Source organism: Chanodichthys erythropterus, chromosome 10 (genome assembly GCF_024489055.1).
Source record: "Chanodichthys erythropterus isolate Z2021 chromosome 10, ASM2448905v1, whole genome shotgun sequence".
Lineage (NCBI taxonomy): Eukaryota > Metazoa > Chordata > Actinopteri > Cypriniformes > Xenocyprididae > Chanodichthys > Chanodichthys erythropterus.
This window is the reverse complement of record NC_090230.1, coordinates 46,157,027-46,182,470: the sequence shown is the minus strand read 5'-3', so window position 1 is coordinate 46,182,470 and position 25,444 is coordinate 46,157,027. Positions and strand designations below refer to the sequence as shown.

General features: G+C 37.9%; 3 protein-coding genes across 4 annotated transcripts in view; all 3 read right to left on the bottom strand.

The window, feature by feature from the left end:
• Nucleotides 1–5,679, bottom strand: part of tiam1a (TIAM Rac1 associated GEF 1a) — a 76,047-nt gene extending 70,368 nt beyond the window's left edge. Inside the window, exons 1-2 of one of the 2 annotated variants that reach the window (XM_067397936.1) lie at nt 5,533–5,679; nt 837–901 (exon numbers count right to left, since the gene is read on the bottom strand). The gene's annotated coding sequence lies outside the window, so the exon portion shown is untranslated. Of the gene's footprint in view, nt 1–836; nt 970–5,532 lie in introns of those variants that run through there. The other variant, XM_067397937.1, reaches the window with a different exon arrangement.
• Nucleotides 5,680–7,473: 1,794 nt separating this feature from the next.
• On the bottom strand, nt 7,474–11,392 carry sod1 (superoxide dismutase 1, soluble). The gene is made up of 5 exons (XM_067399324.1): nt 11,235–11,392; nt 10,149–10,245; nt 8,808–8,877; nt 7,920–8,037; nt 7,474–7,824 (listed from the first exon to the last, which is right to left on the bottom strand). Exons 1-5 carry the CDS (start codon nt 11,304–11,306, stop codon nt 7,717–7,719), a joined length of 465 nt encoding a protein of 154 aa, XP_067255425.1. The 5' UTR covers nt 11,307–11,392; the 3' UTR covers nt 7,474–7,716.
• A 671-nt stretch (nt 11,393–12,063) lies between these two features.
• Nucleotides 12,064–25,177, bottom strand: scaf4a (SR-related CTD-associated factor 4a). The gene is made up of 20 exons (XM_067397934.1): nt 25,021–25,177; nt 22,986–23,069; nt 22,757–22,801; nt 22,517–22,678; nt 22,282–22,411; nt 21,025–21,167; nt 20,710–20,889; nt 17,787–17,875; nt 17,592–17,685; nt 17,332–17,484; nt 17,177–17,250; nt 16,539–16,729; nt 16,340–16,440; nt 16,114–16,227; nt 14,661–14,817; nt 14,479–14,582; nt 14,241–14,394; nt 14,068–14,148; nt 13,848–13,934; nt 12,064–13,626 (listed from the first exon to the last, which is right to left on the bottom strand). The coding sequence occupies exons 1-20, from the start codon at nt 25,048–25,050 to the stop codon at nt 12,764–12,766; spliced, it is 3,036 nt and encodes a 1,011-aa protein (XP_067254035.1). The 5' UTR covers nt 25,051–25,177; the 3' UTR covers nt 12,064–12,763.
• Between the last annotated feature and the right edge of the window lie 267 nt (nt 25,178–25,444).

Genomic DNA, 25,444 nt, shown 5'->3' with positions numbered 1-25,444 from the left:
ACCAACCTGATAATAAAAAAAAACACACAACCCTAAAGGCCAGGACACACCAAGCAAAAACAGGCAATGTCGGCCTATTTTTGAGCGTCGGTTGGCTTCATTTTTTCGGTGAGTTCTGCACCATTGGCTCTAGTCGGACGCTGTCTGGGTTTTTGGCCATTTCAGCATGTTGAATCAGCATCGGCCCGTCGGTGAAAGAGAGAACTCTGATTGTCTGTTCAGTTTAGCGTCAGTGCACGAGAATAAGAGCAAAAGTGATGAAAGCGAGAAAAGAAGTCAAGACTGCACAGACTGAAGGCTGTTAACATTTTACGTCATCTTACCTGAGCATTCAAATGCACAAATATTTTCATAATAACATGATCCGAATGAAATGAAGAAAGTGATCAGCATGACTGATATTCAAAATGCTTTGTTTACAGTTTGTATATCTCCTGTTTTGGTTTCCCTTTTTGAATGACGAAAATAGACTACTGATACATGCTGAAGTAGACAAATATTTACTTACACGCAGGCTCAGAACACATGTGCTAGTAGTTGACAGTCGCCTGTGGTCACTTTGGTGTGTTCAAGTGCAACTTTTTGGTCGAAATGCAGCCGAAGAGAGGTGACAACAAAGTCGGCGCTAGTTCTTGGTGTGTTCCGGGATTAAAGCAACTGCACTAGTCAGTGAATGCTTACATGGGTTAAATGATAATGCCACAAAAAAATATTTCACTCAGGTAATCGAGAACATTCCCAAATAAATAATTTTTCCTATATCTTTGTCCACTTTCATTGATGTTGTTTAAAAGTGCATTAACAAATAATAAAAAAGAAAGAAAGAAAGAACTCACCTCAACACATTTCCAGACGTAAACATGTTTCTTTCTTCCTCAGTTTGATCCCTGTGCAGCCACACCTGTAATGGTCATTTGCATGTACGTTAGTGCTTGAATTAGACATTTAAATAACTGCTGTTTAAAGCAGCTAATCCTCAAACCCCACAGGATACTAATAAAGTAAATGTGAAAGTGACTTGTGTAGTAACGCTAAGGCCAAGTACATTCTGAACTTATAATTATCTTGAGTAATAACTCTGAGTGGCCTTTTTATTCCACTTCCTGTTTACACTATGGTGGGAATATCTCACAAAGTCAAAGTCTCTCGGTTGCACTCATGTGGCATGTGGAGTTGTGGCTGCGGTTTACGACAGAGCAGTCTGGAAAAAAAAGTTGATTATATTAATTTTTTAAAGTGGTAATTTAATCTGCTTCTCAGTTCCCCACTGTTGTTTGAGACCCTGGAGGGGTTTAGCCCTGCATTGATTGGCTTGGCTTTTGTATTGATTGATTGATTGGCTAAGGTCAGTTTACACCAGAGATCAGTTTCTGGCTACATATTTGTCCCATGACTACAGGATCAAAGGTCAAGCTTTGTAGTTTATGCTGTGAGAAGTGGCCAAGACTTCAATAAGATAATAAGTAACTACAAATAAGCATTTTCCTTTGTGCCAAGTTCAACATACTAAAGTTTTGATCACAGAAAAGTAGTTGGATGCTATAAAAACTGACAAACATTATTATGAATGCACTGCACATTTGTATCATTTACTACATTTTATAAACTGACTTGCAAAGTTATATATTTTTATATAATTTATTTTATTACATTTGCCTGCCTTTTCATTAGGGAACTATATATACAAACATAAACACACATAAACTATATTTATGAGCCAAAACATTATGACCAGTCACAGCTGAAGCGAATATCATTGTTCATCTCCTAACAAGGCCATGTATTATGGTTTGGATAGATTAGATGGTAAGCAAACAATCAGTTCTTGTAATCAACGTGCTGGATGCAAGAGAAATCGGTAGGAATAAAGATATGAACGACTTTTACAAGGCCCAAATTGTTATGGCAAGGCGATTGGGTCAGAGTATCTCTGAAACAACAAGGCTTGTGGGTTGCTTCCGGTAAGCAGCGGTGAGAATCTACCAACAGTGGTCCAAGGAACAAACCTGCCCAACGCTCATCGATGCATGAGGGCAAAGAAGGCGATCCTGTCTGGCCCGAGCCAACAGAAGGTCTACTGTGGCATAAGTCACATCAATTTTAAGGATGGTTATTGGAGGAATGTGTCACAAGACACAGTGCATCTCACTCTGCTGTGTATGGCGCTGTGTAGCCGCAGACCATTCAGAGTGCCTATGATGACCCCTGTCCACCATCGCTAGCACCTACAATAGGTATGCGAGCGTTGGAACTGGACCATGGAGCAGTGAAAGAAGGTCACCTGGTCTGATGAGTCCTGTTTTCTTTTAAATCAATGTGTGCCGACAAGTCGGTGGAGGGATTGTGATACTCTAGGCAATGTTCTGCTGGGAAACCCTCGGTCCGGTCATTCATGTGGACGTACATTTGACACATGCCACCTACCTAAGCATTGTTGCAGACCAGGTACACCCCTTCATGACAATGTTGTTCCCTAGTGGAAGTGGCCTCTTTCAGCAGGATAATGCACCCTGCCACACATTGTTCAGGAATGGTTTGAGGAACATGATGATGAGTTCAAGGTGTTGCCCTGGCCTCCGAATTCTCCAGATCTCAATCCAATTGAGCATCTGTGGGATGTGCTGGACCAACAAGCTCGATCCATGGCGGCTCCGCCTCACAACCTACAGGACTTGAAGGATCTGCTGCTACTGTCTTGGTGCCAGATACCACAGGACACCTTCAGGGTCTTGTAGAGTCCATGCCTCCGCGGGTCGGCGCTGTTTTGGCAGTACGCGGAAGACCAACAGCATATTAGGCAGGTGGTCATAATGTTTTGGTTAGGTCTGTGTGATATATATATATATATATATACACATACACACACACACACACACACACACTGAGAGACTTCTTTTTGTATCATATTTTCCTATTATCCAAGCACATTGATCTTCATTTTATGACACTGAGCCATAAAATTAAGAGCAGATGTTAGTCAATCCACTTGATCTAAATAAAGGATACTCTCAGGCCCAAATCCCCAATAAACACTCAAGAGTCAAAAGGAAAGAATATCATGTGAGATTTGAGTCAACTCACTGTCTCAGACAGAGTCACTGAACTCCAAAGGGGTGCAATAAAAGCCCAGAGGTGAAGTCTGTTTTATGTGTCCTTCACTTTACATCTGCCATAACCCGAGAGCTGAGCAGAGAGTAAAAATTCTCAGGCAGTAAAAAGTGACAGAACTCCAGTGAAAGTGGACCACACAGCCATCCTCCACCTTCAGACATCACAGGCGCGGGTTATTTAGAGGTTCTGGCTGAATAACACACATACCTGTGGGGCAAAGGTCTGGTCAGGAGGATTCTGCAGTCAAAAGTGAGCATTCATTGACCCCTGGCCCATAGTATAGAAGCCATGTATGGCATCTGACCTATAGCCTAGACATCTAGGACTGGTCCAAAAATATCCCCAGACTGACACACAGCCAGTATTCTGTAAAAATCAGAAGATACATTTGGTTGAACAGGTAGGGCAACATTTTGAGGTGACTCGGATATCCTATTGATACTCAAGGAACTTCAATATGTATATTGAGTACTTTAAAATCTCTTGATTGCAAGACCTGAATAAAAAATACTAGGAATAGCAAAGTCAGGTTTAATCAAACAAAAGCACCCCATTTCAGCTGTTACAAACTGAGAAGTAACAAAGAGATGGGCCAAGATCGAAAGTCGAAAAACGTAAAGCCAAAACCACAAAACAAGGGCTAAAAAGTCAATAAAATCACTGATGGTTCTTTGAAGTGCAAGGGCCCTTATGTAAAGTCAACATCGAACCGAAACATCCCCTCAGATTCACACTCGCCTCCCACGGTGATCCAGGACATTTAGCTGTGTTGCTAGGAAACAGGGGTCCGAACAACCTCTCAGGTGGACATAATCAGTTTAAAAATGATTAAAAGACCAAACAGCATCAGATAAAACGCACAGATTCGTAAAACTGTAAAAAAAAAAAAAAAAAGATTTTTCTATTGTTTAAATTTAAGCTGGAGTCAGTAAGATATTTTAAAGAAATGAATTATTTATTTCAGCAAGGATGCGATAAATTGATTTAAAAGTGATAGAAATGCTTTCAAAAAATCAAATGCTTTCAACACATCAAAAAATCATACCAACCTTAAAGGTTTAGTTTACCCAAAAATGAAAATAATGTCATTTATTACTCACCCTCATGCCGTTCTACAACTTCGTTAATCTTCGGAACGCAAATTAAGATATTTTAGTTGAAATCTGATGGCTCTGTGAGGCCTCCATTGGGAGCAATGGACATTTCCTCTCTCAAGATCCATTAATGTACTAAAAACATATTTAAATCAGTTCATGTGAGTACAGTGGTTCAATATTAATATTATAAAGTGACAAGAATATTTTTTGTGCGCCAAAAAAACCCCAAAATAACGACATATATAGTGATGGCCGATTAAAAAAAAACTTCTTCATTAAGCTTCGGAGCATTATGAATCTTTTGTGTCGAATCAGCGATTAGGAGCGCTAAAGTCACGTGATTTCAGCAGTTTGGCGGTTTGACACGCGATCCGAATCATGATTCGACACAAAAGATTCATAAACCTCTGAAACTTCCTGAAGCAGTGTTTTGAAATCGGCCATAACTATATAGGCTAGGTCGTTATTTAGTTTTTTTTGGCGCAGCAAAAATATTCTTGTCACTTTATAATATTAATATTGAACCACTGTACTCACATGAACTGATTTAAATATGTTTTTAGTACATTAATGGATCTTGAGAGAGGAAATATCATTGCTGGCTATGCAGGCCTCACGGAGCCATCGGATTTCAACAAAAATATCTTAATTTGTGTTCCGAAGATGAATGAGGGTCTTACGGGTGTGGAACAGCATGAAGGTGATAAAGACTAAGCTTTTAAAGAAGTTACGAAAACAATAATTATCGTCAAGCACATGCATGTCTGAGGCAAACAGATACCACACAAATATAAATGGTTTTTATGCATGCTTGCCATATGTGCTAAGTACACAAGACTATAAAATCACATTTATATATACAATCTCACATACAAAGTCAGTCTTTGTAGGTGACACTGTAAAGTCTCATCATCTAGCTCAGTGTTTCTCAACCAGGGGTCCGTGGACCCCTAGTGGTCCTTGACATAAAGCCAGGGGGTCCTTATAAAATATCTGAATATGAATTTTTGTATATATTGACATTTGACATGTTCCCATAAAATAAGTTAATATATGTATAATATAACTGACTATATGACTAAATATAGGACAAATCAACTAACGTAGTAGTAAATTATAGTCTATTACATTTGGTCGTCACAAAGTCATTAATGATACCAATGAGTCAATTTTATTCTGGGGTCCTTGAAGATGGTTCCAAATATGATGGGGGTCCATTACTCAAAAAAGGTTGAGAATCACTGATCTAGCTCACCCAGATGATGAAAGGATTTGAAGCATTCTTTAGAGTGTGGATGCTTTGTATAAGACACAGACACAGGACCTTGTTAGCGTATGTTGACATCATGTGAGGCCTATGACTTGTGCCTTCTTGCTCCGGTGGGATGGGCGGCTCCTTCATTATTCATGATCCTCCTTGCTGATGCTATTTATACCAACGTTTTGACTCATTACGCTCCAGTGATTCTGTCTGCTTCTGGAAATTTGTCCATGTGAGGACCATGATTGTACTTCCTCAATACATTTCAAGGTCTTTGTGCTTCTGCACCTGTAATAAGACAGGGCAGAAAAACTCATCACCAGACATAAAATACATCAGAAATAATTTATCACAGTAATTCCCCTTTTTTATTTTTATTCCTATTTGGAAAGAATGCATCTGAGTAGAAGGCATACAAACATGTAACCATCAAACACGCATTGAGTAAGAAATGTACATTGTGTAGACAGTAAAATAAGCACAATAAAGATGGGAAAATGCCAAAATGTGACATTTTTATCATCAAAAACATAAACATTCTGGGTGCAAATGTGGTATTTGAACTGTGAAACTCATCTGTAGGTTGCAGGTCTTCGTTCTCTGGGGAATCTCGTTTCGTCTGGAGAGGAAACTGGAAATGCCAAGTTTCTTCACATGGGAGGCTGCCCCATTAAAAGAGAAAGAGGTTTTGGAGCATGTAATTTCAGCAGCAGTCCACCGGCCATCTGCGAATGCTGGCCTGCACCGGGCGCAGCTGTTTAATAGCAGCATCAAATATAGAGTCAGATGTCAAAGGCGCGACCACCCATTTTAAAATCATATTCATAGAACAACAATGACTTAAATCTCAAGTGCCTCCCAGCTCCGAGATATTATACTGATATATTCCTGTTGAAAAAAATATCTTAAAAGCCGGTTGGCTGGTCTTCCAGCTTGGCTAAGCTGGTTTACAGCTGGTTAACGTTACAGAGCCTGGCAATCTGAGAAATGCCCTCTAAAACCTCAAAATTCTCAACGCATAATATATGATTATTAAGTAGCCTACTAATTCAATTCAATGAAGCAATTTCATAATTAAGTACGCACTCATTATGAATTTAAAAAACCATTACAAACTTTCCTAAATTACTTGAACTCACGTTTGAGTCTGACGCACAGTAACCAACGCAAGAGAAGCCTGCCATCTAGTGGTGCTTTCTAATCAATGAACTTTCTTGGCTCCAGATCAGTCAAACCAGCTACACTTACCATGCTAACCACGGTTTCCAAAATGTCATATCTACTACAGTAAAAACATAACAAAAAGTAATTTATATAATTTTATATTTCATCACAGAACCAGAAGAGTTACTTTACAGTAATTGTATATAAATAATACTATATATATTATATATATATATATATATATATATATATATATATACACACACACACACACAGCCAATCCAAAATGTATCGTTCATTAATACAGTTTCTTCACTATAGTTAAAAAAAAAAAAATGTAATAGAGAGTTAAACTGTGTCAGAAAAAAATGATCTTAATTATGTCAGATAACACTTAAAAAAAATGGTCAGGTCAAAGTGTCTGAATAATTTTTGGTTCGAAATTTATCAATTTTACTGGTAGTCCACTGTATGAAGAATTTTTGGGTATAATATATGTCACAGTTTACTTTATTTTGCTATCCTCACTAACATAAATGAACTATAGTGTCCTGCACCCACTAATAAAAATATATAAAAAATGTCTGAATACTTTTTGGTTTGTATTTACTTTATTTGTATTTCTATTTTATCGTTAGTAATTTTAGTACTTCAATTTAAACTCATTTCAGCTAGTTTGCCATGGCAACATTTATAGTTTTTCAGCTAATATTTACTTTAAGCTTTATTTCAGTTACCAAAAATAGTTATATTACAATAACACAGAACAAAAATCATGTTTAATACTACACCTACACAATTTATTTTTGCCATCATACGGCCCATTCATTTAGTTCATAAAGACACACACACATATATCCAGCCTGATCAACGTTTATTGAATAAAGCCGAAATCAGAGGAAATGAACATCACTTAGTAACTATGAGAAGAAATGTACTGGAAAAACGACTTCACATGGATAAAGTAAATTCTTCAAACATTAACTTGCCAAAAATAGAGATTCATCAGTTTACTAAGTGCTTACAGGGGATCCACATTGGTCACTAATATTTCCAAGCTGCCTCTTTGATTAGAGCAGGACACTACTGAGCGATGCCTATAACACCACAGGCCAGACGACTTCCGGCGTTGCCAGTTTTAAGACTTTCGTCATTGTCTCCCTTCCCCAAGTCATCCTCCTTCTCATGGATCTAGAACAGAATATACACAACAAGGTCTAATGTTGAACAGACAGTTATTGTCATTAGATCTGTCACTGATTATAAAACCAGAGTTGTTTTCTTACCACCATGGTCCTTCCAATGATGGAGTCTGGCCCTGACAGGGTCAGCATTTTGTCCACAATGTCAATTTTTGCAACCCCATCTTCACCAGCTGTCACATTACCAAGGTCTCCGACGTGTCTGTGAGAGACAGAACATTACAGTAATAACACACATCTACTAGCACACGACTGCTTGAAATTATACTGAAAAGATGCTGCATGCAGAATGTGTTTACAAATTCTGGCTGCACGATATTGGAAAATAACCAGTATTGTGATATTTTGTTTTCTGCAATAAATATTGCGAAATTAAAAAAGTTAGATTTTCATCATTTTACTTAATCATTCTATAACGATTGGGGTGATTTTGAAATGAAGTGGATATATTCGTTACAAAAACAACTCAAACCTCTAACCAGCAACCATAAATAAATAACATTAAAAAAAAATCTTCCACTTATGTTTTCATAGGCCACATTCCCACAGTATTTGACCCATTCAGTATGACTGTAAAATAAAACTATTAGGATTGTATTGTGATTATATTTAAATAACAATATTAATCAAAACAAGAAATATATTGCAATAATACTACTGCACAGTGAAATATAATTCTCCTAAAAGCAGACCATGTTGCCATCAGGAAATCAGCAATTTCATGAAGTAATTTAATATGGATCAAGAATGATCAGCCATATTTACAGCTCAGGTGATCCATTGAGATGGATAAGAATGCTAACAGACAGATTACTCTATTATATACATGAATACAGCAAGATAATACAGTACTGTGAGACTATTTCGGAAGCTAGTAATTTGGTAATTTGAAGGATTTATGCAAATCAACTTTAGGCAGACAGAGTTTGTACTGTGAGTGATAAGATCGAAGCATCACATTGATAAACTCACCTTTCAGTATCGGTTGGTCCACCGTGATTTTTACTGTAAGGGTTGAAGTGCGGACCTGCACTGACGCAGCCTGTGATCAACAGAGAAAACAAAATGGTAGTGTGTTCATGTCAGGGACCAGCAATAAGGACAATACGGTTTTCTGGCTGCTGAACCCCACTCAGTAAGAAAATAAAAACATATCTAGGAGTTTGTTTGTTTGTTTATTAAATTTTTCACGCCATGTTAGCATCATGGCTACTTACATGGCAAACAAAAAGGTCAATATCATCATCATATATAAAACATTTCAACTTAACATAAAATAGAAAATCTAAAATGCATTCAGGTGATATATTTTGAAATGTTCCATGCAAGCAAGTTTCTGAATAAAAGAGTGTTCTAGCAGCATCATAAAAACTACAATTCAACAGAATATATTAATAGTCTTTACATGAGAGACATAAAGGAGGCATATCTAGGTGTTTAGGGTGGCATTTTTTTAAATATCGATATCAATTGATAAGTGTTTCTGTTTGGCCAGTGTGTCAGAAGCAGGACTTTTATTTTGAAAGCGCATACCAGATTGAGCGCCACAAAAAACAATATCAACTACTAGTCAAGCCTTCTGTCCTTATAGGATTAAATGGTACTTGAAGGATTAGTTTACCCAAAAATTAAAATTACCCCATGATTTACTCACCCTCAAGCCATCCTAGGTGTATATGACTTTCTTCTTTTAGACTAACACAATCGGAGTTATATTAAATAATGTCGTGGCTCTACCAAGCTTTATAATGGTAGTGAATAGATAAGATTTTGAAGCCCAAAAAAAGTGCATCCATCCATCATAAAAGATATCCACACGGCTCCAGGAGGTTAATAAAGGCCTTCTGAAGCGAAGCGATGCGTTTGTGTAAGAAAAATAATCATATTTAAAACTTTAAAAATTAAAATAACTAGCTTCCGGCAGACGGCCACATGCACATCGACTTACCCCAAAGGAGAAACCCCTGATGCGATGTAGCTTTGGCGTCTCTCATGGTTCAAACAAATAGAACTGGGCAACAAATTCAAGCTCCTCTTCTCTTATATCAAAATCCTCCAACAATTTTCATTAAAAAAAATTATCATTTGAGACTTCTAATTCGTGACCGGTGTTTTGTTTTGCTCTATCCTCCGCACTCATCAATACGTCAAATCAATACGGACATTATTGAATATACTGATTGTATTTGTCTGAAAGAAGAAAGTCATATACACCTATGTGGATGGCTTAAGGGTTAGTAAATCATGGGATAATTTTCATTTTTGGGTGAACTATCCCTTTAAAAGGTCAGTGGAAGGAGTGATGATGCTTACCGCTTGTATTGTCTCCAAAAGCATGGACATGGAAGCCATGTTTTCCTGCTGTAAGGCCAGTAATTTCACCTGAGAGCTTCACTGGAGACTTTTCAGCCTAAAACACACAGATCACTCGTCTGGTCAATGATAGTTTCATATCACTACAAAAAACAGAAGCATTAACAGTTTGACATGATGAGGATGATAATGCAATGGTGTTAGCAACTCCAGGGTTATGGGTTTGATTCCCAGTGAATACAGGAAATGATCAAATATATAACTGGAATGCATTGCAAGTTAAACAATATTAAACACATGCATAAATGTAAATACTTGACAATGCTAGATAAAATGCAGTACAAGTCAAATTATAATAAATATGATTAGATTTTTATAACAAACTCTATAAATGGTGTTTAAAAAGCAATGAAATGCTTGTCAACCACAAGACCAGTAGTTTTTGCATTTAATGAGCTCTGTGATCTCTGTCCTCTTAGGCAATGTTTTTAACTGAGATAGATGAGCATGACTCAGCAAACTTTTCCCTTCTAGTTGTTATTTCATGAGACTTTCAATGTCAATGACACCATTGTCCGAGGGCTTCTGAACGCACCAATTTCAGGCGCAAACGCATAAGGTTTTATCGTTTGACTGCATGCATTTATAAAAACAAATTATTAGGATCCACGTGCTCAGGGGCGTAAACGAAACGCAGACCTGCCACTGTAATCAAAGGTCATTGCTGAGCCGCATTTAACGGTTTTAACGTATTTGTGCAAGGTGACATTGCACAACTATATAGAGTCATCAGTCAAAAAGTGAATCACGTAAAAAAAAAAAAAAAAAGGCCATTGTAGTTCATTATCAGATTTGGTCACCAATATTTACATGGTAGTTACAAGGCGAATCCGGTGCAGCAGCATATTACACCATAATTACATTGTTAATGTTACACAATATCACAGTAATGCACAATGGACTTAAATCTCACTTGTGGAGTGCATATTTGAAATTCAATGTGCGTGGTTGCGGGTTAGCTCGCTGCACGCGCTGCTATCCAGCTACAGGAGCGTCATAACAAAAGCGGCAAAAACATTTTTTTACCTCTTGTTCGAAACGAACGGTTCCGGTCACTTGCCCGTCGCCTTTTAGCACACAAACAGCCTTATTCACCATGTTGATTTATGCAAACTGTGAACTTGTGATAGTGAAAGAAACCGACATTAAATAAGAGAGGAGGAGCGTAAGTCGATCTGACCAATCAGAAGGCTGAACAGATTGGTGGCCGCTGATTCGGTCAAAGTCTGGCGTTTCATGCTGTCATATGGAAGTGACGAGAATGTCTCCTATACCCTACGATAGTATGGAGCTTTTTTTGTTTTAATGAAAGAAATTGAGCAATAACTCACATCTATTATATCGTCTAAGAACAAAAGAGCTTTAAAATATTATGCTTGCAATTCATTTCCTGATTTTAGTGACATTATAATTCTCAAAACGTCAATATTTTCATTTTATATTGTTTTTTTATTGCTCCCTTTTCATTTCTCATTGTTGTTAATCTTTTTTGAGCATTAATTTTAAAAAAAAAGTTTAAAAAATGTCCTCTGTATGTATTACGCATCACATATGATACATAACAAAAGCAAGTAGCCTACATAAAATATGTAAGGTGACTGTCTGTAAATAATACCATATACCAACCTCTTAAAAATCCTTTAACTATTCTGCTCTTAAAGAAGAGATGTTGCTATAGACAATTCACATGACTGTCACTTTGACCTTGACATATGGTCACAAGCTGTCCTATAGTTCCAGTCATGGTCCATTCATATAGATATAGATGTCCTATTCAAACCATGACAGATTGTTCAGGAATAGGGTCACATGATAAATACACAATTCAGAGGAAAACTGGTTGTACACGGCAAAAAGCACAGCAAACAGTGATCCGTTTATTCATGATTCATTCTAAATTTGATATACTTACTACTAGTTGGCCGAAGTATTTATAAATCACTAGGGTAAATGTTAAAATAGACAGAAACAACTTGCATATAAGTCGGTTCATTCATTTGGTATGAAAATATTTTATTAAAACCACCTCCCTATCGCTGAAATATTTGGAGTTGCTATCTCCAAAAAACTTAAAAATTATAAAAACATCTTGTGTTTTTTTTGTTTTTTTTTATGTTGTAAACATTAAGTTAAAAACATTACAGCAAAAGGGTCTTAATATCTTATTTTAGTCAATGTTTCCATTATTGAAACTCAACATGGATATCATTGGAAAAAACAAAATGACAAAAAAACAGCCAGTCAAAATCTACAAATATTATCAGAGTAATGTTAGCATATTTACAGCAAAACCATTAATCATTTCTTTTCCTTATCTTCAGTTTTAATACAACATTCAAGCTTCATTGAGGTGGTACAATAAATTCACAAGGCAACGGTCCACGTTTGCCAAAAGACGCTTTATAAAGTCTGAAAAACTTGGTTTGTGATGAAGAACCAAGCATCCTATGCATAAAGCATCCCACAACAGTTGGACTTTGCTTTCTAGCCAGCAGTATTCATGATTAGCACTGACATGGGAGAAGCTCATATGGTCTTGTTGTAAAAAGAGGCCTCTATGACTCTTCTTTATGTGTTTGCTCTGCAGATTTGTTTTCTGCTATAGGTTCTGAGGCTTTTGTGTCTGCTGTGGCTGCAGTGGAAGGTGCTGGAACATCTGGCTTGGCTTCAGGAAGTTCTTTAGTAGAGTTTGCACTAGGCTCGTTGGTACTCGCTGCGAGTCTCTCGTTGGGTTCCTCGCTGGTGAGACCCAGTCGATCGAGTCTATCGTCTCGGTCCCAGCGTGTGCTTCTCTCTCTGCTCCCTGCGGACCGCCTGGTTCGTTCTTCACCGTCTCGTCCTCGATCTCGATCCCTCTCTCCGTCCGGACTTCTCCTCCAGTCCCTGCGTTCTCTCTCTCTGTCCCACCCGCCTTGTTTTTCCGGCTCCTCGTGCCAGCCTCCAAATCTTTCACGGCTGTCTGGCCTCTCCCCGCCACGACCCTCGCCAAAAGACCGTCGTCCTCCATACCAGTCCTGATCTCGATCTCTGCCCCTCCCTAACCCGGGGCGCTCGCCTCTGAACGGCCTCGTCTCGTGATCATTCGGCCCGTCTGGTCTGGGTCCGGGTCCGCTCGGTCTCATGAAGGGAGGTCCGGGAGGGGGAAAGGGGCCCCTCATGCCATGAGGAGGGGGTGGCATGCCAAAGGTCCCAGGTGGTGGCTCGCGGTGCATCATCTGAGGTGGACCCCTGGGTGGCATCATCTGTGGGGGGATGGGTGGCATACCAGGCCGAGGAGGCGGAATGGGAAAGCGCTGCATGTGTGGGGGCGGCATCCCTGGGGGCCTCTGGAGAGGCATCATACCCGGCCTTGAACCTAGAAGACCTGGTGGAGACTGCATGCCCATCCCTGGTGGACCTCCAGGAGGCACTTGGTTTCCTGAGGAGTAAATGAAATAATACAATTAACTCACAAAGATACATTAATCAAAATATACTATATATTTACAGTTTATTCAGAAAATGTGAATAGTTTCTGTCCATTGTAAACTGCAATGCCAGGGAAGACTAACCCTTTAAATTAGAAAATTATTTTAAATTGTAATAATATTTCATAATATTTTGTGATGAATAAATCTACATGTAGATGCCAAGACCCACCTGAGTTGAACCCATCTGTTCCATCATTGTTGATTCTTGGGCCCATACCTGCTGGATCGTTCGGAAGGTCTTCAACTGAGCTGCCAACTACAGGAATTAAAGAGGAAAAATCAGCTCAGTGTTACTGTCAAGATGGGAAATTAAAAGAAACTAAACAGGTTTGCTGGTCAAGACTATAAAAATAAAATTAGGTAGGGTGTATACAATAAAGACCAGCCACCTGGAGGCATGCCGATCCCTGCTGTAGGTGGAGGAGGCCCGGTGGCACCCAGAGGAGGCATGGCACCCGGAGGAAGAAATCCTGAAACAAAGAATGCGTTTAGAAACTGGGTACTTCTCCAAAAACAAAATGCTTATCAAATTAAACTTTGATTGTCACTAGTGTTGTTGTACCTGGTGGCATCTGCATGGGGTTAAAGCCTGGCCGTATGAAGGGACCTGGGGGTGGAGGAACCCCAGGTGGGAATGAGGGGGGTGGGATGTTCATGGGTCCTGAGAATCCTGGTGGTGGGACACCGACTGCTCCCATTGGCTGGACAGGAGGAACCTAGGTTGAACAAAAAGAGGAAAAATTAATAAATAGGACCAAACCCAAACCTTTAGGAAGAGGAACCAGGGCATTATGAATTACCTGCATAGGTACTACAGCTGGGGTCTCCTCCACTTTTCCCACCTCAGGTCTGCCATTCTGAGACTCTTCAGCTTTCTCTAGCTCAATCTGAGAGCTTCGCCACTCTGCACATGGACCAACCATACGTTACAGAGTGTCCTCAATGTCTAGAGGAACCATTACTAATTAGTTCCAATATTTACCTGGTGCAAGAGTATCAGGGTCTAGCATCCCTCCTTCTCTGAACACATCCAGGTCCTCCATCTTTACCTTGGACCATGGTACGTAGGTTACACCCAATTCCACATCCCAATACTGCTTGAACTCAGCCTTAATGCCCTTATTCAAAGCCCAGGCAATCTGGAGAAATATAGTGATGCAATGAATGTGAAAATATTTCAAACATTTTCATACACACCATTCCAAAGTTTGTGGTCAGTATGATTTTTTTTTTTTTAAGAAATTAATACTATATGACAGTAAAAGTTAAAGAAAAAATCTATTTCAAAAAAATGTTCTATTTGTCTAAGAATCCTGAAAAAAAGTATCACTGTTTTCAACTTTGATAACAATAAGAAATGTTTCTTGAGCACCAAATCAGCATATTGAAATAATTTCTGAAGGATCATGTAAAACTGAAGACTGGAGTAATGATGCTGAAAATTCAGCTTTGCTTTACAGGAATGAATGACATTTTTAAATAAATAAAGATACAAATAATGATATTTTACAGTTTAAACTGTATTTTTGATCAAATAATTGCAGACCGGTTGAGCATAAGAAACATCTTTCAAAAAACACTAAGAATTCATACCAACCCCAAACTTCTGAATGATATTGTACATTTTGGGGTGAACTATGCTTTTAAAATAGTCAGTTACTTGAAAGAGGCAATGCTTCAGAAGCTCTACAGTTTCTCTCTAAATGATCAACTATAATAAAGATCTACATTGACAAGATTAAGCAAAACAATGCAAATTCTAAAGATCTTTCAATCTCTGTCTTTCACTCTCCTAAGATGTAGAATACAGTCCTTGTCAAAATTACTGGCACCCTTGGTAAATATGAACAAAGAAGCCTGTGAAAATAAATCTGCATTGTTAATCCTTTTGACCTTTTATAAAAAAAAATTCACAAAAATCTAACCTTTCATCGAAGTAAAACAATTGAAAATGGGGGGAAAATCTCATTATTAAAAATGTTTTTCTCTAATTCACGTTGGTCACAATCAATGGCACCCTTTTATTCAATACTTTTTGCAACCTCCTTTTGCCAAGATAACAGTTCTGAGTCTTCTCCTATAACGCCTGATGAGTTTGGAGAACACCTGACAAGAGATCAGAGACCATTCCTCCAATACATTATATTGTAATAATATTTCAAAATATTGTTCAAAATATATGTTCGCTCAAATAAATGCAGCCTTGGTGACCATAAGAGACTTCTTTCAAAAACAAAAAAAAATCTTAAACAAAATATAAATTTTTTTTTATCGATATACATGAAAAAATAAACATTTATTGTATATATTTTTTTATATTTTTTACACATTTTGCATTTTGATCATTTCTTTTGATCAAAAAGTAAAAAGGTTTTCAATCACTTTTTATTTGGTTTTATTTTTATAAAATCTGTTATAAAATAATCATCTGATACCTTAATGGCTTTCTGGTTGACTTTGTATGGACCTCTGCTTAGTTTCTGCAGGGCTCGATAGGCATCCTGACGATGGATCATGACAATGTAGGCACAACCACGAGGGGGAATCATCTATCAAAATCAGACAAGATAAAATTAGACTTTAGCACAGAAATCCAACATCTTGTTAAGAACTTAAATGTGCTAACAGCTAAACATAAAACTCTAATTCTCAAGAACATACATTAATTGAATCTATCTGCCCAAACTCCTCTAGTAAACAGGCCACGTCCTGCTGCTGCGTCCTCTTATCCAGCTGACCCACCCATAGAGTTGTACTGCACACTGAAAGAGAGATACACAATGTGTTTTGCATACTTCACAGTAGCCAAGTATGCATAATCGGGACTGGATGCTATAGCATTCGTAGTGGCCCTGCTTACCACTGAGAGTGTTATTCTTTATAGGAGGAAGGCCTTTCTGTCTTCGTTCTCGTTCCTTTTCTCTGTCTCTCCTTTCCTGAGACCGTGAGCGAGGTGACTGACGCCGCCGTTCTCGAGAACGGGAGCGAGATCGCCGATGCCGCATTCGTCTGGTGCGGGAATTGGACCGAGACCTTCTTCTTTTAGGAGACCTGAACAAAACAGGTCATCAAATTTACAATTCTTGTTTTTTTTTAATGGAACACTGTAGTATTATAAATGATTAATCCATGCATTTTTTCCCCTCAATCTTCAATCAAAATAACTTTCCCTCCCTCTTGCAGTTACTTGTCTTCTCTGATGGAGTGTTTACTGGCATGAGGGTGGGACAGTGTCACTTCACATGAGATCACAGCAATAGTGAACCATCCATTCAATTCGAGATGAACAAAACGTGATGAGTCCCGCCCTACATTTTTTCCTGATCGAGAAGCTGTTTCACTCAGATATACGTCACAGTAGGAAAGAAAAGACTATCACAACCTCCGTTCATGCAGATGAATGTTAACAATGCAAAATAAAATGTAAAAAAAAAAGTGTTTTTCATGGAAGCACTATGTCAGTATTGTTTCATTAGTTTAGTGATTTGTTGTACACACCTTGACCCCGAACGTGACCTTGATCTTTTGCCATCAGGGAAAGGCCTGGCAGACGCATCTGAATTCATCATTTCCTGTGCCACAAGTTATCAAGGATTAGTATTAAATTCAATAGCAGCTTAATGGTTAATAAATAATTTACAAAATAATTTTACCTGATGCTGATGTCCAGCCATGATCTGATTGAAGGTGTCATTCTGAGGAGGGAAAGCAGCGTGTGGCTGCCCCATCGAAGGCATCATGCCTGGGTAGGGCTGAGAGGTCATAAGACCAAAGCCTTGGACTTGTCCATTTGAAGGTAGACCAACCTGAGCACACAACAGATACAAGCCAAAACATGACCGTGAATTTATTAAATTACAAAAGAATGTCATCAAAATGAGATTTCAACATGTTGGCTTATGTAGTAATCTACCTGTTGGCGCTGTGATACAGTCATCATATGTTGTTGAAATTGCTGCATCTGACTGGTTGGAGGAAATCCTGGGACGGTCTGCTCAGGAAATCCCCTGCAGAGACAGAAGAAAGAAACTTAAAATTATGCACAAAACTGAGCAGATGATATACTTCATATCACAGCTCAACATACAGTCAAGGAGATGCTACTTACATAGTAGGTTGAACAGACGGCGTTTCATCCTTCTTGGCTTCATCCCCGGCTTCTGGCTCATCATCATAGTCAAAGCGGTCCAGAAGTGTCTGGGAAAAAAAGAGGAGGAAAAAGATCGTCAAAGTGTTTAAGCCCACAAGCGATGCACAAAACAACATATTTCCCAAAAAATTAGGTTGGTTTTGGGGTCACCTGACCCAAATCAGACACATTTTTAGGCAAATTGTAATTAAAGCACTGCTACAAAATTATAAACAGTTTTTGGAAAATAAATATAAGATAAATCATTTAAAAAGAAAACAAAATTTAAATAAATAATATATAAGAAGTCTCTTATGCACACATTTATTTGATCAAAAATACAGTAATATTGTGAAATATAAAGCTGCAGTCTAAGTTTTGCCTCTTTGTCGCCATCTCTGTTCGAAACCCGCAATTGCAGAATTATTTGCAGAATTATCTATTAAATTAGAGATCTATGTGGGATGTGCATCAGCAGGGCTCTTCAGAGCAGATTTGAGGAGAACGTGTGGCTGGTGGATAGTGTACAGGTAATTACTTCGGAATCACAGATTGTAGTCTTGGAAGTATGACCAAAATAAGAATTTTCACTGGAAAATGTCATCTGAACAATTAAGTAACAAATCTGCCACTTTTGTTCTGACCAACTGAGAAAAAAAAGCATTACAATAAATCGCGCTGCCAATGGTGATTCAATCAAATGATCGTTTAGCTCGGATCATGTCAAACCGTACAAATTATTCTTATTGTTATACTTTGTTCTCATTTTGTTAAAGGGTTAGTTCACCCAAAAATGAAAATAATGTCATTTATTACTCACCCTTATTACGTTCCACGCCCGTAATGAGGGTGAGTAATCTTCGGAACACAAATTAAGATATTTTTGTTGAAATCCGATGGCTCCTTGAGGCCTCCATAGCCAGCAATGACATTTCCTCATTCAAGATCCATTAATGTACTAAAAACATATTTAAAGGGATAGTTCACCCAAAAATGAAAATTTGATGTTTATCTGCATACCCCCAGAGCATCCAAGATGTAGATGACTTTTTTTCTTCAGTCGAACGCAAATTATGATTTTTAACTGCAACCGCTGCCGTCTGTCAGTCAAATAATAGCAGTGATTGGGAACTTGAACAATAAGAGTCGAAAAAACTTCCATAGACAAATCAAAATTAAAACCTGCGGCTCGTGACGACACATTGATGTCCTAAAACACGAAACGATCAGTTTGTGCGAGAAACCAAACAGTATTTATATAATTTTTTACCTCTAATACACCACTATGTCCAACTCCGTTCAGCTTCCTATTAGTGAGGTCTGATCGCGCTCTGACAACGGAAGTGATGTCTCGCGCTCATTGAAGTATATGGGCGAGACATCACTTCCGTCAACAGAACGCGTTTTTTGACCTCACTAACAGGAAGCTGAACGAAGTTGGACATAGTGGTGTATTAGAGGTAAAAATTATATAAATAATGTTCGGTTTCTCACACAAACCGATCGTTTCGTGTCTTAGGACATTAATGTGTCGTCACGAGCCGCAGGTTTTAATTTTGATTTGTCTAAGCAAGTTTTATTTACTGTTATAGTTGAAGTTCCATCTACTGCTATTATTTGACTGACAGAGGGCAGCGGTTGCAGTTAAAAATCATAATTTGCGTTCGACTGAAGAAAAAAAGTCACCTACATCTTGGATGCACTGGGGGTAAACAGATAAACATCAAATTTTCATTTTTGGGTGAACTATCCCTTTAAAATCAGTTCACGTGAGTATAGTGGTTCAATATTAATAATATAAGCGACAAGAATATTTTTGGTGCACCAAAAAACAAAATAACTTATTTAGTGATGGCCGATTTCAAAACACTGCTTCAGGAAGCTTCAGAGCGTTATGATTCTTCTGTTTCGAATCATGATCCAGGTCACATGTCAAACCGCCAAACTGCTGAAATCGCATGAAACGCTGATTCGTAATGCTTCGAAGCTTCCGGAAGCAGTGTTTTGAAATCGACCATCACTATATAAGTCTATATAAGTTGCACCAAAAATATTCTCGTCACTTTATAATATTAATATTGAACCACTGTACTCACATGAACTGATTTAAATATGTTTTTAGTACATTAATGGATCTTGAGAGAGGAAATGTCATTGCTCCCTATGCAGGAAGTATTTAGTGTGTATTAGTGTTACCTGTAGATTTCAATTTCTGTACAGTCTAATCTCTAATGGTCCATTTGTCATTCCATACAATCCGCCATTAAAATATGTTTAATTATTCCAGCTGCTGTGAAAAAAGGCTATAAATGATCTGCCACCTGCAGCATCCTCACATGCGATATAGCCTACTAGCTGGACTTGTTCTTTATGTAAACAGATGTGACATAATGACGCAAAGACGAAAGGTGGCATGCTCGGATTCCCACAAAAACCTACCAGTACCACTCGAATTAGAAAACATTATTACAAACTTACCATTGTGAATCGGGCTAAGGTAAGGAGATAGTTTTGAACACTGGCTGGTAATGTACTTGCTCAAAAATTAATTTTGGTTTATCTTTAACCAAAAAAGGTTATGGACTGCAGCTTTAAAATACTTTCACATTTTAAAATATATTCAAATAGAATTTATTCCTGTAATGGCAAAGCCGAATTCAGTGTCACGTGATTTAAATATGTATTTAATGTCACTTTTTAAAACAATTTAACGCTGAATAAAACAATTTATTTTCGTTTTTTTTTCTTTAAAAATAGTCTATATATTTAGAGAGAGACACATAATTAGTTGGTTGTTGGATGACATGCCCTATGACCCATTCCTACCACTGTGTTTTCAGAACAGTCTGTTTTTTAAATTCCTAAGCGCAAACTCAAAAACAATTGATCTCCGTTATTTCACCTTGTCAAATGTGGCTTTCTTTTCCACAGGCTGTTGTGTGGGATGGATGTGCTGATGTGTGATGGTGGAGGAGGTGGCAGTTGCAGCCTGGGCCTGTAGGTGGAGGTGACTCCTGTTATTGTCCACAGCTGGAGACTGAGGTTTCCCTGGCGGCTGAAAGTTCTGCAGAATCTGCTGAAGCTTCACAAAACAGTGACCATATGAATATCCCAACAGAATTGAAAATTTTGTTTCTAATCTTTTATGCTGAAAATATCCCAAGGTGTTCATGTGCAAACTGACATGCAGGAAATCCAGGGCATTCATTCCACTAACCTGCTGTCCTTGAGAAGACTGAATTAGTTGCGCAACAGCTGCAAAGGCATCTGAGGTCTGAAGCTGAGGCACAGCTGCTGCGGCCGAGTTTGCCGTCGACACAGGATGAGCCTCCTGTTCCCTCACGGGAGACTGTGGGGATGCTGCAGAAACACATTGATAATGAAATTATTAAATGTTAGTGGGAAAATCTAAAATTTCATGTAAAAAGCTAAAACATTTTAATACATGAAAACGCCATGCAAGACATTCCAGATTTTTTTTGATTGATGATGCATCACAGAATCAGAGTTCTGAATAGATTCAATGAAACGGACAGTTTGAATTGATTGCCAGAAATAAATAGAACTTGGCAACTTTAAAATTTGACAATTTTAATACTGAAGTTTAAATCTGAGACACTATTAAAACGTCTTCACCAGGGGTGTCCAAACTCGGTCCTGGAGGGCCACTGTCCTGCAGAGTTTAGCTCCAACCACAATTAAACACACCTGAACCAGCTAATCAAGGTCTAATCAAGCATACGAGAAACTTTCAGGCAGGTGTGTTGAGGCAAGTTGGAGCTAAACACTGCAGGACAGTGGCCCTCCAGGACAGAGTTTGGACACCACTGGTCTACACTATTTAAAAGTCTGGAGTCAGTAAGATTTTATGGAAAGATTAACAGATTTATTAAAAGATTAATGATTGTTTGATAGAAGTCTCTTCTGCTCACCAATGCTGCATTTATTTGACCAAAAATGCATTAAAAAAAAACAGTAATATTGTGAAATATATTACTATAATTGAAATATTTTCACATAATCCTTCAGAAATAATTCTAATATGCTGATTTGATGCTCAACAAACATTCCTTATTATTACCAATGTTGAAATTAGTGCTGATTAGTATTTTTGTGTAAATCGTGATACAGTTTTTTTTAGAATGCTTTAATAGAAAGTTCAACAGAACAGCATTTGTTTGAAATAGAAAGATTTTGTAATATTATAAATGTCTTTAGTGTCACTTTCAAACAATTTAATGTTTCCTTGCTGAATAATAAGTATTAATTTCTTTTAAAAAATATCTTGCTGATTCCAAAATATAACTATATATATAAAAATGTGTAAATGCACTGCACAATAAAATAATAAAATAAAACACTCTCATACTTGTGAGCTGCAAGACAAGTCTGTATAGCAAAACAAATCTCATACCAAACAAGAAGCACGTTAAAATCATGGCGATATTCACAATGTTACACATCAGTGTCTTACCCGCATCAGGGCCGTTGTCCAAGCCCATTGAGCTGCTGGATCCAGCAGCCATGTCCAAGAGAGGCTGGATTACTTCGATCTTAAACACTCCATTTTTCTGCCACAGGTTCAGCACTCTCACTATCTTACTCTGGAGGAGGAAGAGAAATATCATAGTATAGTGAGCATTTGATTTATACCATAAAATGAGGGTACTGAATAAGGAACAAAAATTTGGCTCTAAAAATATTCTCACCCGATCTTCTGTGGGACACAAGCATAGATTCTCAAATGTCCCAGCAATGTTTTTGGTGAACCTGGGTCCAAACACATCTTTTTCAGCACCAAACTGATGCCGTGACTGTCTCACGATGGAATCCACCACGTAGAGCCCTGGAACTTTGTACTCAGGTTTGCACTGTGCACAAAATAGCATTCAGTAAATCAATACAACCAACAATCATCTAATTCAAATTCAGTTCAGATGGGCTCCTACCTTCTTTATGAATTTTTCAACAATTTGGACAACATGCTTGTATAACTGGAAGACACAAACAATTGAGAGAGGATTAAAGGGAAGGTTTTCAACTACATGTTAAAGTATATTTGATTAAGATGAGAAATCTCTCAGGTACCTGCGCAAACACACACTTTATCATATTATAACCCAACAGATATTAGGTATCAGGTGTGATCACTGCACTGCAACATCAAGATCAACTTACTTTAATTGCTTTTATGGCAGATTTGGTGATAGAGATCATCTTGGCCCTTGAAATGGGAGGCTTTGTGTCCATCAAGGAGAACAACTGCAATGAAGCCATAAAGTAATGTTAATGCATATTATGACGTCAATAAAGGCTGAAGTATGGAGCATGGAAACTTCCATTACTGGGTAATACAACATTGAAAACTTAACATTGCAGTCAATGAGTGGAAGCAACCATGCACTATAAGAAGATGCACTATACTATCATTTTTACACTGAACATGAAAAGTTTATTGCCATGCCACAGTTTTCCGGAAATAAAGCATAATTATACCATGACAGAGTTCAATGTAATTACCATTAATGTAGTAATGATTCAGTGAAAAATACAACTAGTTTCACTTCTTCTTAAGCTGAACAGCTTTATTAGGAATTAACAGAACAGAAGGCCTTTCCATAATTTATGACACTTCTTACAAACACAGCACCATCGCGTGGTTAAGCATAATTGAATGCCGCATTCAGACTTATGCTATACTGAATTTCTTGTGGAAAGGAGTAAGATTTATTAAAGCTTGCACTTTTACCAAGGTTAAAATACTTCCCAATATTCCAGCTAACTTTGCAGAGACAACTGTTATTAGTCATTTGTACACTGATGATTTCCCTGGAAAACTTAAACAGTGTGATTTGATGTTGCTTTTTACAATATTTTTTTAGAGTGCAACAGTCAGGTTCTGGAAGTAAAAATCCCATTCATTTTCTCAACAGAGGAACTGACATATAATGTAACTTATTAAGGATTAAAAGACTTGCCTACTGTGAGCTATGAAGTTGTTTATTAATGGTATATGCTTTTGTTGATACTATCAGCTGGCATTATTTCAATTGAACTGCAGAATTCCTAGTGAAAATCTACATTACATTTTCGACCACTAATTTCACCTTGCAGATGGATGTTTTTTTTTTTTTGTTCATCACTTGTTAACTCTTTAAAAACCCTATGGGAAATACTTCCAGAACCAAGGTTGCTGAAAAGGTGGGTGGCACTTTTGTGCTCTATTTGAGCATACTGACCAGTTTAGCGACATTGGCTCAAACAATGGCATGGGTTTTGGGGCAGGACTAACAATTTGGCTGACCAATAACACAGGAGAGAGTGTGAGAGAAAACTTGTTTGAAAACAATCATTGTTTAAGCAGTTCAGTTTGATAATGTGTTTGGTGCACAAATTACACACTTCATCTATAAAAAAATAAACACTTTTAACTAAAACTTTACATATAAAAATTACCGTCCACATTTACATAAATGACCATGTTAAACAACAGGCGGAGGTCAGACTTCTTAAAGGTACAGTAACGTAAACATTTTTTAAAAAGCCAAAGAAAAGATAGAAAATTGTCGTTTACAACTATATTTTCACTGTTTTCAGTATAAAAACTTCATGGGCATTAATAAAAAGCTGTTAAATGTCGAATATGGTCCATTAACAATACTTCTGTCTTTGGTGGGACACAGTTTTGTACAATTTAACCATTTCCGCCCCCAATTGTTTATCTCGACCATCAGCGAGCAATATAAAGTTATTAAAAGAATGAACTGTGGCAGGTTATGGGTCTTCCCTGAATGAACTCATGGCAGAGGAGCACACAGACACTGTGCGCAGACTGTAAACAACATGAGCACTAGTTTGTGTGACATATCATAACTTTAGCACAGATGTAACGTATATTCATACGTGTTAGATCCGGAGTACAAAAAGTAGAGACTAACATGCAAAGTGACCAACTGCAGATCACGCTGTCTATTATGATTATTAGGACTGTTATTATGGCGTTCAAAGTATCGTAACACACAGATCTAAGCATTTACACTAAAATTTACGAAAGGGCGGTTTCGTATGATATGCTACATCCGACCTGGAAGCATTTAACTGCGCATTTTAAACACTGAGGCCTTCATTTGGCTTGGGCCGTTGCAACACATTGAACGCTTGTGCTTATCAAACCGCCATTTTACTGCCGTTTCATCTTACTGAACACACACACCTCATGGTTAAAAGCGTTGACGGCATCCATGGTGTCCCGTCTCTGCTTTGCAGTCACTTTCTCCGGTAAAATCAGAAATATGTGTGGTACTGTCCTCCAGCAGGCCGCCCCAACATGTCCGCCCCTGGCAGCAGACAGACAGCTCGGACTCGGAGTCGGCGCGGTGCTCGCGGTGCAGGATGGGATTGGAAAACTGTTGTTGCGAAGAACGGCCACTAGATGACGCTGAAAACACGCATGAAAAATCAAGAGTCAAAACCATAGACTGTGGTCAAAACTTTTTTTTACAGTCTATGCTTCTTCTTTTTTTACAGTCTATGGTCAAAACGCATTCATTTTTGTACGGCTTGATTTTATAATAATACAAATATCTTATCATAGATGTAGCAGCATTAGTTAAAATTTAATTAATAAAAAACATACA

Excerpts from the sequence above, each read along its gene's own strand:
- sod1 (XM_067399324.1), bottom strand. The coding sequence starts at position 11,306 with ATGGTGAATAAGGCTGTTTGTGTGCTAAAAGGCGACGGGCAAGTGACC. Across the intron at positions 10,246-11,234 it reads CCGTTCGTTTCGAACAAGAG|GCTGAAAAGTCTCCAGTGAA; the intron begins GTAAAAAAATGT and ends TGTGTGTTTTAG. Across the intron at positions 8,878-10,148 it reads TTTTGGAGACAATACAAGCG|GCTGCGTCAGTGCAGGTCCG; the intron begins GTAAGCATCATC and ends TGTTGATCACAG.
- scaf4a (XM_067397934.1), bottom strand. The coding sequence starts at position 25,050 with ATGGATGCCGTCAACGCTTTTAACCATGAG. Across the intron at positions 22,802-22,985 it reads CTGCCATAAAAGCAATTAAA|TTATACAAGCATGTTGTCCA; the intron begins GTAAGTTGATCT and ends TGTGTCTTCCAG. Across the intron at positions 17,876-20,709 it reads AGAAAGCCACATTTGACAAG|ACACTTCTGGACCGCTTTGA; the intron begins GTGAAATAACGG and ends TTTTTTTCCCAG.